This window comes from Engystomops pustulosus, chromosome 2, assembly GCF_040894005.1.
Source record: "Engystomops pustulosus chromosome 2, aEngPut4.maternal, whole genome shotgun sequence".
In the NCBI taxonomy this organism is placed as follows: Eukaryota; Metazoa; Chordata; class Amphibia; order Anura; family Leptodactylidae; genus Engystomops; species Engystomops pustulosus.
In genome coordinates, this window is record NC_092412.1 from 21,209,269 (window position 1) to 21,228,247 (window position 18,979).

The 18,979-nt window shown below is 46.4% G+C and overlaps 1 protein-coding gene across 1 annotated transcript in view; it reads left to right on the plus strand.

Moving 5' to 3' along the window:
• The first annotated feature begins 353 nt into the window (after positions 1-353).
• The window catches only part of ACER3 (alkaline ceramidase 3), a 30,859-nt gene continuing 12,233 nt past the window's right edge, over positions 354-18,979 (plus strand). The window contains exons 1-3 of the mRNA XM_072133936.1: positions 354-548; positions 17,837-17,947; positions 18,067-18,119. Of these exons, the coding sequence (XP_071990037.1) occupies positions 446-548; positions 17,837-17,947; positions 18,067-18,119 (267 nt within the window). The 5' untranslated portion in view covers positions 354-445. The remainder of the gene's footprint in view (positions 549-17,836; positions 17,948-18,066; positions 18,120-18,979) is intronic.

Here is an 18,979-nt window from a genome sequence, read left to right on the forward strand (position 1 = left end):
GAATCAGCCCTCATATAGCTGTATTGTTCTTAAAGGAATATTCACTATACTTTAGAAATGATTGATGCAGCTGAAGATAAGCATCTCCTGAGTCTAATAATCCATATAGCCGCAGCTCACACGGATACAGACCCTATTAGCAGCGCTTGAGGGAGTGTATAATATCACGTGATTCCGGGTGACCACCATCTCACACACAAACTTCCCGCTCTGACGCGTCCTCCCGGTCCCGCCCACAGCACTCTCTCACAGCTCCGCCCTCATCAGAGTCACCTGAGGCGCGCGCTCAGGACACGCCCTCTGAGTCAATGTCACGGCGGGATAGCCCCGCCCCCAGCGGCATCTCCCCGCCCCGAGGAGTAGTCATGACTGTCAGTGAGGGGGCGGGGCCAGCGATCCGTCCTCCCACTCCCCTTCCCGGCCGGCGGTGACTGGCAGCGGAGCCATGGCGCCGGCACTGGACAGGCCCGGATACTGGGGGCCCCCGACCTCCACCCTGGACTGGTGCGAGGAGAACTACGCCGCCTCCTACTACATCGCAGAGTTCTGTGAGTAACCGGCCCAGTGCGTGCGGTACCGGTACACCCCTGTATACTGCCCCCTATATACCTGGCAGGCACTGTATACTGCTCCTATATACTTCCCCTGTGTACTGTACCTATATACTGATACAAATGGCTGCCCCTGTGTACTGCCCCTATATACATGGCAGGCACTGTATACTGCCCTATATACTGTGCCTATAGACTGATGGCTGATGCTATCTACCGCCCCTATATACTTATACACATGGCTGATACTATATACTGCCCCTATGTACTGATATACATGGCTGATACTATATACCTCCCCTATATATTGATATACATGGCTGACACTATATACCTACCCTATGTACTGATACACATGGCTGACACTATATACCTACCCTATGTACTGATACACATGGCTGACACTATATACCTCCCCTATATACTGATATACATGGCTGACACTATATACCTCCCCTATATACTGATACACATGGTTGACACTATATACCTCCCCTATATACTGATACACATGGCTGACACTATATACCTCCCCTATATACTGATACACATGGCTGACACTATATACCTCCCCTATATACTGATACACATGGCTGACACTATATACCTCCCCTATATACTGATACACATGGCTGACACTATATACCTCCCCTATATACTGATATACATGGCTGACACTATATACCTCCCCTATATACTGATATACATGGCTGACACTATATACCTCCCCTATATACTGATATACATGGCTGACACTATATACCTCCCCTATATACTGATACACATGGCTGACACTATATACCTCTCCTATATACTGATATAAATGGCTGACACTATATACCGCCCCTATATACTGATATACATGGCTGACACTATATACCTCCCCTATATACTGATACACATGGCTGACACTATATACCTCCCCTATATACTGATACACATGGCTGACACTATATACCTCCCCTATATACTGATACACATGGCTGACACTATATACCTCCCCTATATACTGATACACATGGCTGACACTATATACCTCCCCTATATACTGATACACATGGCTGACACTATATACCTCCCCTATATACTGATACACATGGCTGACACTATATACCGCCCCTATATACTGATACACATGGCTGACACTATATACCTCCCCTATATACTGATACACATGGCTGGCACTAAATACCTCTCCTATATACTGATACACATGGCTGACACTATATACCTCCCCTATATACTGATACACATGGCTAACACTATATACTGATACACATGGCTGACACTATATACCTACCCTATGTACTGATACACATGGCTGACACTATATACAGCCCCTATATACTGATACACATGGCTGACACTATATAACACCCCTATATACTGATACACATGGCTGACACTATATACCTCCCCTATATACTGATACACATGGCTGACACTATATACCTCCCCTATATACTGATACACATGGCTGACACTATATACCTCCCCTATATACTGATATACATGGCTGACGCTATATACCTCCCCTATATACTGATACACATGGCTGACACTGTATACCTCCCCTATATACTGATACACATGGCTGACACTGTATACCTCCCCTATATACTGATACACATGGCTGACACTATATACCTCCCCTATATACTGATACACATGGCTGACGCTATATACCTCCCCTATATACTGATACACATGGCTGACGCTATATACCTCCCCTATATACTGATACACATGGCTGACGCTATATACCTCCCCTATATACTGATACACATGGCTGACACTGTATACCTCCCCTATATACTGATACACATGGCTGACGCTATATACCTCCCCTATATACTGATACACATGGCTGACGCTATATACCTCCCCTATATACTGATACACATGGCTGACACTGTATACCTCCCCTATATACTGATACACATGGCTGACACTGTATACCTCCCCTATATACTGATACACATGGCTGACGCTATATACCTCCCCTATATACTGATACACATGGCTGACACTATATACCTCCCCTATATACTGATACACATGGCTGACACTATATACCTCCCCTATATACTGATATACATGGCTGACACTATATACCTCCCCTATATACTGATACACATGGCTGACACTATATACATCTCCTATATACTGATATACATGGCTGACTCCATATACCTCCCCTATATACTGATACACATGGCTGACACTATATACCGCCCCTATATACTGATACACATGGCTGACACTATATACCGCCCCTATATACTGATACACATGGCTGACACTATATACCTCCCCTATATACTGATACACATGGCTGACACTATATACCGCCCCTATATACTGATACACATGGCTGACACTATATACCTCCCCTATATACTGATACACATGACTGACACTATATACCTCCCCTATATACTGATACACATGGCTGACACTATATACCGCCCCTATATACTGATACACATGGCTGACACTATATACCGCCCCTATATACTGATACACATGGATGGCACTATATACCGCCCCTATATACTGATACACATGGCTAACACTATATACTGATACACATGGCTGACACTATATACCTACCCTATGTACTGATACACATGGCTGACACTATATACAGCCCCTATATACTGATACACATGGCTGACACTATATACCTCCCCTATATACTGATACACATGGCTGACACTATATAACACCCCTATATACTGATACACATGGCTGACACTATATACCTCCCCTATATACTGATACACATGGCTGACACTATATACCTCCCCTATATACTGATACACATGGCTGACACTTCATACTACCCCTTTTTACTGCTCCTATATACTGTATATGGCTGACACTATATACTGATACACTATAAACATATACATTGTATACTGCTCCCGTGTACTGTACACGACTGACTCTATATACTGTATAATGATCCTGTCTAGCTTGCCTATATACTGTACCTATGGCTGACACTATATACTGCCCCTGTATATCGATACACATGGCTTACACTATATACTACTCCTCTATATACTGCCCCTATATACTGTCACTTCTGGTGTATGCTGCTCATGTGTACTGTACCTATATAGTGACTATATATACTGTACACATGGCTGCCGCTGCTGGTATACACTGCTCCTGTGTAATATACCTGTATGCTATACACCACCTCTATATACTGCCTCTGTATACTGTACACACATCTATAGTGTACTCTTCTCTGCCTCCCCCCAGCCTGGTATAAGCGGGTGACTCCAGCCTGTGGGTGCTGCTGGGCGACACTATATGGCAGTAGAGCAGGGAGGGATGTGTAATCTTATGTTAGTAGCAGCAGGACTGTGAAATCTAGATTTATATTCTGGGACTGTAGCTACTCAGCATGTGCTAAGGTTTTGTTCTCACACTGCTGTGCACTTAGTTCTCTGAAATGAGCTGCCTTTGCTTAGAGTGACTGCTCTAGTATTCATTGTGTAGCCTGCTACAGCTTTTACTCAGAGCAGAGGGTAAGGGCTGTGCAACAGTTCAATGCACTGAACTGTGCACAGCAGTGTGAGGGTGCATAATGCTCAGGGACATTACCTAGCACTGGCTGCAGAGAGCACAGAGCACAGCAGTGTGAGCACACACTTCCAGCACTACAATCCTGTAATGTAAATCCATTTTTCACAGTCCTGCTGCTACTAACACCATATACAGAGGTCTGATTACACATCTCTCCAGGGACAAAACATAACACTGGCTAAACGGTCCCACCTGCTGACAGGTTCCACTTTGCTGCAGCATTTCTCACTCCACATACCTGAAATACTTCCCCTGCTCTTATCACCTCCTATCTGATGACTCCATGGTGGAGGCTGCGGCCTTGTGCTCTGCCAGAGAGGCTAAACTTTCAGTTACTAAATTACTTAAAGGGCATCTCCATCCATAATTTAGAATGGCCAGTATTTACCGTACTATGCATGGGTTGTCGCTGTGCAGCTATGAGGTAGTAGTGATGTTGGTGGTGGTAGTAGTAGTGATGGTGGTGGTAGTAGTATACTACTGATGTAAGTGGTGTAGAAGGTGACCCCCACATCCCAGCAGCAGATGTCACATGCAGAGATCCTCCATTATCTCCTGAGTCACGTCCTTATCTTCTTCTTCTCATCTTTGCTGTAACTTCTTATTAACATCTTTCACGCTCAACCTGTTTTCTGGATCCCGGCCATTTATGTACTGCAAGACGCTGTTCACACCTCACACTACAGCCGTGTCCATGGGCACCTGCCACTGCATCAGGAGGCCCCTATACGCATCCGGTATTATACTGCAGAGCAGCACTCACTATTCTGCTGCTGGTGCAGTCACTGTGTACATACATGACATTACTTATCCTGTACTGATCCTGAGTTACATCCTGTATTATACCCCAGAGCTGCACTCACTATTCTGCTGCTGGTGCAGTCACTGTGTACATACATGACATTACTTATCCTGTACTGATCCTGAGTTACATCCTGTATTATACTCCAGAGCTGCACTCACTATTCTGCTGCTGGTGCAGTCACTGTGTACATACGTGACATTACTTATCCTGTACTGATCCTGAGTTACCTCCTGTATTATACTCCAGAGCTGCACTCACTATTCTGCTGCTGGAGCAGTCACTGTGTACATACATGACATTACTTATCCTGTACTGATCCTGAGTTACATCCTGTATTATACTCCAGAGCTGCACTCACTATTCTGCTGCTGGTGCAGTCACTGTGTACATACATGACACTACTTATCCTGTACTGATCCTGAGTTACATCCTGTATTATACTTCAGAGATGCACTCACTATTCTGCTGGTGCAGTCACTGTGTACATACATGACATTACTTATCCTGTACTGATCCTGAGTTACATCCTGTATTATACTTCAGAGCTGCACTCACTATTCTGCTGCTGGTGCAGTCACTGTGTAAGTACATGACATTACTTATCCTGTACTGATCCTGAGTTACATCCTGTATTATACCCCAGAGCTGCACTCACTATTCTGCTGCTGGTGCAGTCACTGTGTACATACATGACATTACTTATCCTGTGCTGATCCTGAGTTACATCCTGTATTATACTCCAGAGCTGCACTCACTATTCTGCTGGTGCAGTCACTGTGTACATACATGACATTACTTATCCTGTACTGATCCTGAGTTACATCCTGTATTATACACCAGAGCTGCACTCACTATTCTGCTGCTGGTACAGTCACTGTGTACATACATGACATTACTTATCCTGTACTGATCCTGAGTTACATCTGTATTATACCCCAGAGCTGCAATCGCTATTCTGCTGCTGGTGCAGTCACTGTGTACATACATGACATTACTTATCCTGTACTGACCCTGAGTTACATCCTGTATTATACCCCAGAGCTGCACTCACTATTCTGCTGCTGGTGCAGTCACTGTGTACATACATGACATTACTTATCCTGTACTGATCCTGAGTTACATCCTGTATTATACACCAGAGCTGCACTCACTATTCTGCTGCTGGTACAGTCACTGTGTACATACATGACATTACTTATCCTGTACTGATCCTGAGTTACATCCTGTATTATACTCCAGAGCTGCACTCACTATTCTGCTGCTGGTGCAGTCACTGTGTACATACATGACATTACTTATCCTACACTCTGTATATCAGGAGCCTGTCAGTATGGTGTGGTATAGAAGTTATACAGGGTAGACCTGCGGCTCAGGATCTATATGGAATGTGTACAGTAATGTAGCAGAACTGGTCGTGTCGCGCTGTAGGTTATTCACATTTGAGGAGCATCATCTGGGCCCTTACTGCTGCCTGACACACGAGCTGTGACTCCTCTTGTATATCTGACCCAAATGTGCCCTCTAGGGCCCTAGGTAAGACAGAGGTGAGCACTTATCTCTTCCTTACAGCAGAACCTTCCTGGGACTCTGCAAAGACGTAGAACTTAACTGCAGTAGCACTACTTGGCCACTACACTCTGCGTGGAGCTGTCTGTCTTTCACATTGGTGACATCACATTGGTACAATACATCCGCTCTGACTTACTTCATGTATAAACCGGATACACAGAGCAAAGTGTGGAAGCTCCTGCTGCAGCCAGTTGTCTTACAACCAGGGTCGGGATAGTGAGGAGGACGTGTAAGATCTTGTGTACCTAGTCCTGGTATAGTTTATAAGGAGCGTTCAGAGTGGTCTTCATAGAGGGTGGTCTAACCTACATACAATTGTAACACAAAGCAGAAGGTGGAGGCTCCTGCTGCAGCCAGTTGTCTTACAGCCAGACACAGAATGGTGATGAGGAGGACATGGCAGATCTCAGGTACCTAGACCTTGTATGTTTATCGGCAGCATTCACAATGGATTTCATTGCAGATTGTCTAAATTGGATATAATTTTACCACAAGGAAGAATGCGGAGGCTCCTGCTGCGGCCAGTTGTCTTACAGCGCCACACAGGATGGCGAGTACATGGCAGATGTACTTTACCTAGTATAGGCAGTCCCCGGGTTACATAGGTTCCGAGTAGATAGGGTTCATAGGTTTGTTCTTAGTCGAAACTGTATATTTTATAATTGTAGATCCAGACAAATCTTTTTTTTTTTTTGGAGTGTTAGATTTTTTGCTGTTATGGGACCAAGGACTATCAATAAAGCTTCATTACAGACACCTTACAGCTGATCATTGCAGAGACCTTCACCAGAGCTCACAGGGGGCAGAGGGGTCTGTCTTTAACTAGGGGTCGTCTGTAAGTTGGGTGTCCTTAAGTAGGGGACTGCCTGTACGAGGACACTGGATTTCATACAACATTGTCTGAACTGGATATCATTGTACCTTGGGGTCAGTGGCAGAGGTTGGTCCATCTGCAGCCAGTTGTCTTACAGCCAGATACAGGATTTTACCACAAGGAAGAATTGGGAAGCTCCTGCTGCAGCCAGTTGTCTTACAGCTCCACACGGGATGGCGAGTACATGGCAGATGTACTTTACCTGGTACATGAGACTGGATTTCATACAAATCTCTGAAGTGGATATCATTGCACCTTGGGTCAGTGGCAGAGGTTGGTCCATCTGCGGCCAGTTGTCTTGCAGTTAGATACAGGGCGGTGAGGTGAAGGAGGAGCACATGGCAGATCTCTAGTCATGGTGAGTTGATAGGAAGCATTCAGATTGGATTTCATTGCGGATTGTATAATTGGATACAATTGTAACACAAGGAATAATGAGGAGGCTCCTGCTGCAGCCAGTTGTCTTACAGCTACACACAGCGAGTACATGGCAGATGTACTTAAACATATACTGTAAGTACTAGCTAAAGTACATCTGCCATGTTCTCACCATCCTGCGTGTAGCTGTAAGACAACTGGCTGCAGCAGGAGCCTCTCCATTCTTCCTTGTGCTACAATTGTTTCCAATTTATACAATCCACCATGAAATCCAGTCTCACTTAAACATATACTGTAAGTACTGGGTAAAGCGAGACTGGATTTCTTCTGAACTGGATATATTTCTAACTTGGGACAGCGGCGGAGGTGGGTCCTGCAGCAGCCAGTTGTCTTACATCAGGATACAGGGTGGTGAGGACATGGCAGAAGTCCTGAACGTAGTCCTTGTTTATATGGAGCATTTAGACTGGATTTGTCTAAATATGATGCAATTTTACCATAAGGTACAATGGGGAGGCTCCTGCTGCAGCCAGTAGTTTTACAGCCACCCACAGGATGGGGAGCAGGCGGAGGACATTGCAGATCTATTTAGTCCTAGTATGTTTTTAGAGGAACATTCAGACTGGGTTTCCTAGAGCACTGTCTAAACTGGCTGTAAGTAACCTGGGGTAGTGGTGGGGATGGGTCCTGCTGCAGCCAGTTGTCTTGTAGTGAGACACAGGACAGCATAGAGGACATCGCTGATCGCCGAGAATACACAGAACGATGTAGGATTTCTATCTGTGAGTAAATTTATATTCAAACCTCAAAATACAAGGTTTCCATTCACTGACGGCAAGCAGGGGTCCTTGAATAAGATATAGGATTTGAAGACAATTCTTAGAAGAACATTTGGTAGTAGCCGCGCCCCCGTAGCTGCTGCTGGTTGTTTTATCTTTCGTTTCTCGTCGCTCACGTTTCTGATCCCGCAGTCTGCCCCATTGTCCTGCGCTGTTTATTAGGATCCCTGCCAAATTCTGGAAGTTTTTTTCTTCTTGTTCTTGAATAGAGGAGCTGATGTTTCCCACACTACGTGATGTGTAGTCAGCGACTGTGACTAATGGTCATCTGTTCTCCCTGACCTACAGTATGTAGTGTACACAGGCAGGAGAAGATGCTAATAGTGAGTGCAGCTCTGCAGTGTAATACAGGATGTAACTCAGGATCAGTACAGGATAAGTAATGTCATGTATGTACACAGTGACTGCACCAGCAGCAGAATAGTGAGTGCAGCTCTGGAGTATGATACATGATGTAACTCAGGATCAGTACAGGATAAGTAATGTCATGTATGTACACAGTGACTGCACCAGCAGCAGAATAGTGAGTGCAGCTCTGGAGTATAATACAGGATGTAACTCAGGATCAGTACAGGATAAGTAATGTCATCTATATACATAGTGACTGCACCAGCAGAATAGTGAGTGCAGCTCTGGTGTATAATACAGGATGTAACTCGGGATCAGTACAGGATAAGTAATGTCATGTATGTACACAGTGACTGCACCAGCAGCAGAATAGTGAGTGCAGCTCTGGGGTATAATACAGGATGTAACTCAGGATCAGTACAGGATAAGTAATGTCATGTATGTACACCGTGACTGCACCAGCAGGAGAATAGTGAGTACAGCTCTGGAGTATAATACAGGATGTAACTCAGGATCAGTACAGGATAAGTAATGTCATGCATGTACACAGTGACTGCACCAGCAGCAGAATAGTGAGTGCAGCTCTGGAGTATAATACAGGATGTAACTCAGGATCAGTACAGGATAAGTAATGTCATGTATGTACACAGTGACTGCACCAGCAGCAGAATAGTGAGTGCAGCTCTGGAGTATAATACAGGATGTAAATCAGGATCAGTAAAGGATAAGTAATGTCATGTATGTACACAGTGACTGCACCAGCAGCAGAATAGTGAGTGCAGCTCTGGAGTATAATACAGGATGTAACTCAGGACCAGTACAGGATAAGTAATGTCATGCATGTACACAGTGACTGCACCAGCAGAATAGTGAGTGCAGCTCTGGAGTATAATACAGGATGTAACTCAGGATCAGTACAGGATAAGTAATGTCATCTATGTACACAGTGACTGCACCAGTAGCAGAATAGTGAGTGCAGCTCTGGAGTATAATACAGGATAAGTAATGTCATGTATATACACAGTGACTGCACCAGCAGCAGAATAGTGAGTGCAGCTCTGGAGGATAATACAGGAATACAGTATTATGTGGCTGACCTGTGTTGGTCCCTGGAGATGTAGAGATCTGGCAGTCATCCCCTTGTGAGCACTTACCTCCTGCCTCTCCTTAGTATGAAGTGGCTGATAAGAGGGAACAATAGATTGTAAGTAATGAAGTGATAATACAAGGTGCAGCAATGTCTAATGACTTTATAATTATGGGGACACATTGCTCCTGGGATATATGTAGCAATCCTTTTTCCTGGCCTATGACCCTGGAATCTCAGGGAGGGGGAAGGGCTTTGGAATATTGATCCGGACATGTGGATGAGATGACTGTGGCCAAATAGTAATCAGCAATACAGGGGGAGGCCCACTTGTTCTCTTTTTGTAAATGTCCCCCATTTAAAAAAAAACAGTGACATGTCGCCGCCCCCCTTCTGACATGTCGCCGCCCCCCTTCTGACATGTCGCCGCCCCCCCTTCTGACATGTCGCCGCCCCCCCTTCTGACATGTCGCCGCCCCCCCTTCTGACATGTCGCCGCCCCCCCTTCTGACATGTCGCCGCCCCCCCTTCTGACATGTCGCCGCCCCCCCTTCTGACATGTCGCCGCCCCCCCTTCTGACATGTCGCCGCCCCCCCTTCTGACATGTCGCCGCCCCCCCTTCTGACATGTCGCCGCCCCCCCTTCTGACGTGTCTGCCCCCCCTTCTGACGTGTCTGCCCCCCCCTTCTGACGTGTCTGCCCCCCCCTTCTGACGTGTCTGCCCCCCCCTTCTGACGTGTCTGCCCCCCCCTTCTGACGTGTCTGCCCCCCCCTTCTGACGTGTCTGCCCCCCCCTTCTGACGTGTCTGCCCCCCCCTTCTGACGTGTCTGCCCCCCCCTTCTGACGTGTCTGCCGCCCCCCCTTCTGACGTGTCGCCGCCCCCCCTTCTGACGTGTCGCCGCCCCCCCTTCTGACGTGTCGGCGCCCCCCCTTCTGACGTGTCTGCCCCCCCCCTTCTGACGTGTCTGCCCCCCCCCCTTCTGACGTGTCTGCCCCCCCCCCTTCTGACGTGTCTGCCCCCCCCCCTTCTGACGTGTCTGCCCCCCCCCCTTCTGACGTGTCTGCCCCCCCCCTTCTGACGTGTCTGCCCCCCCCCCTTCTGACGTGTCTGCCCCCCCCCCCTTCTGACGTGTCTGCCCCCCCCCCTTCTGACGTGTCTGCCCCCCCCCTTCTGACGTGTCTGCCCCCCCCCCTTCTGACGTGTCTGCCCCCCCCCCTTCTGACGTGTCTGCCCCCCCCCCTTCTGACGTGTCTGCCCCCCCCCCTTCTGACGTGTCTGCCCCCCCCCCTTCTGACGTGTCTGCCCCCCCCCCTTCTGACGTGTCTGCCCCCCCCCCTTCTGACGTGTCTGCCCCCCCCCCTTCTGACGTGTCTGCCCCCCCCCCTTCTGACGTGTCTGCCCCCCCCCCTTCTGACGTGTCTGCCCCCCCCCCTTCTGACGTGTCTGCCCCCCCCCCTGACATGTCGCCGCCCCCCCCTTCTGACATGTCGCCGCCCCCCCCTTCTGACATGTCGCCGCCCCCCCCTTCTGACATGTCGCCGCCCCCCCTTCTGACATGTCGCCGCCCCCCCCCTTCTGACATGTCGCCGCCCCCCCCTTCTGACATGTCGCCGCCCCCCCCTTCTGACATGTCGCCGCCCCCCCCTTCTGACATGTCGCCGCCCCCCCCTTCTGACATGTCGCCGCCCCCCCCTTCTGACATGTCGCCGCCCCCCCCCCTTCTGACATGTCGCCGCCCCCCCCCTTCTGACATGTCGCCCCCCTCACCCCCCAGTCCTGCTGCTACAAACAGCAAACACATAGGTGCAGATGTATCAAGCTGTCTGAAAGTCAGAATATTTCTAGTTGCCCATGGCAATCTGCCCCATAGTCTGATTGCACATCTCTCCAAGCACAATACTTAACTCTAGATGCTCAGGGCACAGCAGTGTGAGGACACACATCTAGGGAACTTGGAGAAGCTACAATCCTGGAACGTAAATTCATATTACACAGTCCTGCTGCTACTAACAGCAAACACATGTGTATGATTACACATCTGTCCAGTACTGTCTCCAGAGAGCACAGAGCACAGCATGTACCCCCGGTGCACATGAAATATATATCCATACATCCCCCCATCACTGCTGCGCCGTGCCCTGGGACTCCTCCATTGTGCTGGGCGGGGGGAGACCGGTTGCATATGACCTGCGACTCCTCCATTGTGCTGGGCGGGGGGAGGCCGGGTGCATATGCCCTGGGACTCCTCCATTGTGCTGGGCGGGGGAGGCCGGGTGCATATGTCCTGGGACTCCTCCATTGTGCTGGGCGGGGGGAGGCCGGGTGCATATGCCCTGGGACTCCTCCATTGTGCTGGGCGGGGGTAAACATTAGGAAAAATGTCTGATCCCCGTCCAGAGCGACTTGTTACCTTCTATTTCTGAAATTCCTCCACCTGCACAGGAATACGGAGGGAGAGGCGCAGCCTGAGCAGAACAGGGTGACAGTATATACCGGATAGGAGTAGTAGTACTGTGTCCATATATACCGGATAGGAGTAGTAGTACTGTGTCCATATATACCGGATAGGAGTAGTAGTACTGTGTCCATATATACAGGATAGGAGTAGTAGTACTGTGTCCATATATACCGGATAGGAGTAGTAGTACTGTGTCCATATATACCGGATAGGAGTAGTAGTACTGTGTCCATATATACCGGATAGGAGTAGTAGTACTGTGTCCATATATACAGGATAGGAGTAGTAGTACTGTGTCCATATATACCGGATAGGAGTAGTAGTACTGTGTCCATATATACCGGATAGGAGTAGTAGTACTGTGTCCATATATACCGGATAGGAGTAGTAGTACTGTACTGTGCTGTGCCCATATATACAGGATAGGAGTAGTAGTACTGTGCTGTGCCCATATATACAGGATAGGAGTAGTAGTACTGTGCTGTGCCCATATATACAGGATAGGAGTAGTAGTACTGTGTCCATATATACAGGATAGGAGTAGTAGCACTGTGCTGTGCCCATATATACAGGATAGGAGCAGTAGTACTGTGCTGTGCCCATATATACAGGATAGGAGTAATAGTACTGTGCTGTGCTCATATATACAGGATAGGAGCAGTAGTACTGTGCTGTGCCCATATATACAGGATAGGAGTAGTAGCACTGTGCTGTGCCCATATATACAGGATAGAAGGAGTAGTACTGTGCTGTGCCCATATATACAGGATAGGAGTAGTAGCACTGTGCTGTGCCCATATATACAGGATAGAAGGAGTAGTACTACGCTGTGCCCATATATACAGGATAGGAGTAGTAGTACTGTGCTGTGCCCATATATACAGGATAGGAGTAGTAGTACTACGCTGTGCCCATATATACAGGATAGGAGTAGTAGTACTGTGCTGTGTCCATATATACAGGATAGGAGTAGTAGTACTGTGTCCATATATACCGGATAGGAGTAGTAGTACTGTGTCCATATATACCGGATAGGAGTAGTAGTACTGTGTCCATATATACAGGATAGGAGTAGTAGTACTGTGCTGTGTCCATATATACAGGATAGAAGTAGTAGTACTGTGCTGTGTCCATATATACAGGATAGGAGTAGTAGTACTGTGCTGTGCCCATATATACAGGATAGGAGTAGTAGTACTGCACTGTGCCCCTATATACTGGATAGGAGTAGTAGTACTGTGCTTTGCCCATATATACAGGATAGGAGTAGTAGTACTGCGCTGTGTCCCTATATACTGGATAGGAGTAGTAGTACTGTGCTGTGCCCATATATACAGGATAGGAGTAGTAGTACTGCGCTGTGCCCATATATACAGGATAGGAGTAGTAGTACTGCGCTGTGCCCATATATACAGGATAGGAGTAGTAGTACAGTGCCCATATATACCGGATAGGAGTAGTAGTACTATGTCCACATATACAGGATAGGAGTAATAGTACTGTGCCCATATATACAGGATAGGAGTAGTAGTACAGTGCCCATATATACCGGATAGGAGTAGTAGTACTATGTCCACATATACAGGATAGGAGTAATAGTACTGTGCCCATATATACAGGATAGGAGTAGTAGTATTGTGCTGTGCCCATATATACAGGATAGGAGTAGTAGTACTGTGCTGTGCCCATATATACAGGATAGGAGTAGTAGTACTGTGCTGTGCCCATATATACAGGATAGGAGTAGTAGTACTGTGCTGTGCCCATATATACAGGATAGGAGTAGTAGTACTGTGCTGTGCCCATATATACAGGATAGGAGTAGTAGTACTGTGCTGTGTCCACATATACAGGATAGGAGTAGTAGTACTGTGCTGTGTTTATATATACAGGATAGGAGGAGTAGTACTGTGCTGTGTCCATATATACAGGATAGGAGTAGTAGTACTGCGCTATGCCCATATATACAGGATAGGAGTAGTAGTACTGTGCTGTGCCCATATATACAGGATAGGAGTAGTAGTACTGTGCTGTGCCCATATATACAGGATAGGAGTTGTAGTACTGTGCTGTGCCCATATATACAGGATAGGAGCAGTAGTACTGTGCTGTGCCCATATATACAGGATAGGAGTAGTAGTACTGTGCTGTGCCCATATATACAGGATAGGAGTAGTAGTATTGTGCTGTGCCCATATATACAGGATAGGAGTAGTAGTACTGTGCTGTGCCCATATATACAGGATAGGAGTAGTAGTACTGTGCTGTGCCCATATATACAGGATAGGAGTAGTAGTACTGTGCTGTGCCCATATATACAGGATAGGAGTAGTAGTACTGTGCTGTGCCCATATATACAGGATAGGAGTAGTAGTACTGTGCTGTGCCCATATATACAGGATAGGAGTAGTAGTACTGTGCTGTGTCCACATATACAGGATAGGAGTAGTAGTACTGTGCTGTGTTTATATATACAGGATAGGAGGAGTAGTACTGTGCTGTGTCCATATATACAGGATAGGAGTAGTAGTACTGTGCTGTGCCCATATATACAGGATAGGAGTAGTAGTACTGTGCTGTGTCCACATATACAGGATTGAAGAATTAGTCCTGTATATTGCCCATACATACAGTATATATGGAGTAGGATAGGAGTAGTAGTAGTGTCCTGTGTGCATACTGTATATACATGATTGGAGTATATACACTTTTCTCAGGGTGCAGAGTTGGGGGGCTGTGGTTGTGTAGGGCCCGGTGCGGCCTGTGTGGTCTCAGGTGTAGGGGGTCAGTGATGCGCGGTAATGGCTGCCACGTGCTCGCAGTGTAGATGTGGGGGCGCTCATGTGTGTAATGGCCCCTCGTGGCTCCCACTGAATCCTCGCTGCCCCTGGAAGTCCTCTGGACGCTTCTCCATCAGTTCTGCAACTTTGAACAGAATTGTCATCGTCACTTTAGATTCCCCGACCTCTCACAGCTGAAGGTTTGTTACAGTTGTATCCACTATAGATTCCAGGCAATTCTGTTCTCTGCTTCCTGTCCGGTCTGTATCTTCTATAGAGAATGAAGCTGCAGTGTAAAGCACGGAGCTGTGGATATCGGACTATAGGGTTAATATTCCTGTCCCCAGGACGCATCATTCCCGTGCGTCGCTCCGTTCCGTCCTTGCGTTGCGCTCCTTTTACGTTTGTTAATTATCACAACCTTCAGGATGGAATAATCTGTAATGATTGTAGTAAAAGCTGCTGAATGTAGGGATTTGTAGATCCCGCTGACCTCCGCTTATTTTGCTGCTTTATGGGATATTGGATTCTGCGCCATAAACCCATGTGCTGGCGTTTAACTCCATGTGAACCAGCGCTAAGTACAGGCTGATAAACCACTGCAATACTGACCCGTGTGAAGTCCAGCAATGGAAACCCAGACCTTTATATTATCAGTAATTAAGTGTTGGGTCAGTTTTGCAGCAGACTGTAAAGGGAGAGAGGTCTTTCTGTAACGGTATGTCATGCTGACATCTAGTGGCCGACACCTAAACTGCATGGTTTGACCTTGCAGACAGCAACCACTGTTAGATATTGTCCTTGGAGCGATGTGTAATCAGACCTTTGTGTATGTTGTTAGTAGCAGCCGGACTGTGAAATATGGATTTATATTCCAGGATTGGGCGGTGTGTCCTCACACTGCTGTGCTCTGTGTGCTCTGCTTGCTATTGTTAGGTATTGTCCCTGGACTAATGTGTAATCAGACCTTTGTTTTGTGTTAGTTGAAGCAGCACTGTGAAATAAAGATTTATATTGCAGGATTGGGTGGTGTGTCCTCACACTGCTGTGCTCTGTGCTCTGTGCTCTTTGCAGGCATTGTTAGTTATTGTCCCTGGAGAGATGTATAATCATTCCTTTGTTTATGTTGTTAGTAGCAGCAGGACTGAAATATGAATTGATATTGCAGGAATGGGGGCGTGTCCTCACACTGCTGTGCTCTGTGCAGACCGTGTTAGGGGTTGCCCATGGAGAGATGTGTAATCTGACCTTTGTGTATGTTACTAGTAGCTGCAGGACTGTGATTTATGGATTTATATTACAGGATTGTAACTGCTCCAAGTGCACTGGGGGTTGTCCTCACACTGCTGTGCGCTCTGCATTTAGTGTTGGGTATTGTCCCTGGAGAGATGTGTAATCAGACCTTTGTGTATGTTATTAGTAGCAGCAGGACTGTGAAATATGGATTTATATTACAGGATTGTAACCTCTCCAAGTGCACTGCGTGCATGTCCTCACACTGCTGTGCTCTGTGCAGCCAGTGTTATGTATTGTCCCTGGAGAGATGTCTAATCAGACCTTTGTGTATGTTACTAGTAGCAGCAGGACTGTGATATATGGATTTTTATTCCAGAATTGCAGTTTCTCCTAGTGCACTAGGGGTGCGTCCTGACACTGCTGTGCTCTGTGCTCTTTAGTTCTCCATGTCACCTTCTTTCTGCTCTGCTTTGCACATAACGCAACTGAGTAAAAGCAGAACTATTCCCCCCCTCCCTTCCCCTTCTTACTATGAGATTACACAGACATCGCCTTATCTCAGTACAGGGCATCTCCTCCAGAGCTGCGCTCCACAGATGCATTGTGGGATTGTGCAGACACAATACCCTGCAGTCCGTGCCAGAGGCAAATGTGGCCGGTGGCAGATATGGAAATATGTCCCGGCTGCCCGGTGCCCCGGAACCAGCGCTGGAAGATTTACATATCAAACCCACAGGCAAATGTATCATCCAGAGAGTTTCCGGGAAAGCTGGGTGATGACAGATGTGATCTGCGTCCCAGCTTTCCACAGTCTGTTATAAATATGGATGTGTCTGCTGTTCAGGATGATTTGAAAATATCATTACTGTATCCTGACTGGATTCCTTAACTTTTCAGGTGGCTGGGAAAGCTGTGTGACAGCCAATATGGCCGCCACTGCATCTTCGTTATGCCATTCATTCAGCCTCCTTTTCACTTTTGTAATGTTTTTCATATTTGCTTCCCCAGGAGGCAGGGAAAGCTGGGTGATGACCATAAATAGTCATATTGCAACTAATAGTGGTCACCCATCTTTCCTAGGTTCTTGAATAACATGACATGTTGTCAGTTCAGTGGGTACAATGTGAAGATTATATTTTACCAGGTGTATCATAGTTTTTCAGCTTCGCAACAGGCTGTAAAGTGAGAGCGTTCTTCTGACAGCCTGTAATGGTGACATCTAGTGGCCAACAATGAAACTGTTTGTGAACTGATGTGTTCTGCAGCTGACACTGTATCTAACTCGTGTATCTCATCTCCTCTCCATAGGGAACACAGTCAGCAACCTGATCATGATTCTACCTCCCATCTATGGAGCGATTCAGACTGTAAAAGACGGACTGGAGACCAGGTACCTGGTAGCCTACCTGGGGATAGCAGGTGAGTAGTAGCACTACAACCCCCAGCATTGTGTCCATATGGAGCAGATATGTGCAGCCCATCCCTAGACGCCTGTACTGTACATTGTGTCATTGTCTCTCTGCTCTTCTGTTCTACAGCTGTAGGGATGGGATCCTGGTGCTTCCACATGACCCTACAGTATGAAATGCAGGTAATAACCGACCAATCACGTATCATCTTATCACTGGTGTATAGTAGTTATATTCCTGTACATAGGGGGCAGTATTATAGTAGTTATATTCTTGTACATAGGGAGCAGTATTATAGTAGATATATTCTTGTACATAGGGGCAGTATTATAGTAGTTATATTCCTGTACATAGGGGGCAGTATTATAGTAGTTATATTCCTGTACATAGGGGGCAGTATTTTAGTAGTTATATTCTTGTACATAGGGGGCAGTATTATAGTAGTTATATTCTTGTACATAGGGGGCAGTATTATAGTAGTTATATTCTTGTACATAGGGGGAAGTATTATAGTAGTTATATTCTTGTACATAGGGGGCAGTATTATAGTAGTTATATTCTTGTACATAGCGGGCAGTATTATAGTAGTTATATTCTTGTACATAGGGGCAGTATTATAGTAGTTATATTCCTGTACATAGGGGGCAGTATTATAGTATTTATATTCTTGTACATAGGGGGCAGTATTATAGTAGTTATATTCTTGCACATAGGGGCAGTATTATAGTAGATATATTCTTGTACATAGCGGGCAGTATTATAGTAGTTATATTCTTGTACATAGGGGCAGTATTATAGTAGTTATATTCCTGTACATAGGGGGCAGTATTATAGTATTTATATTCTTGTACATAGGGGGCAGTATTATAGTAGTTATATTCTTGTACATAGGGGACAGTATTATAGTAGTTATATTCCTGTACATAGGGGGCAGTATTATAGTAGTTATATTCCTGTACATAGGGGGCAGTATTATAGTAGTTATATTCTTGTACATAGGGGGCAGTATTATAGTAGTTATATTCTTGTACATAGGGGGTAG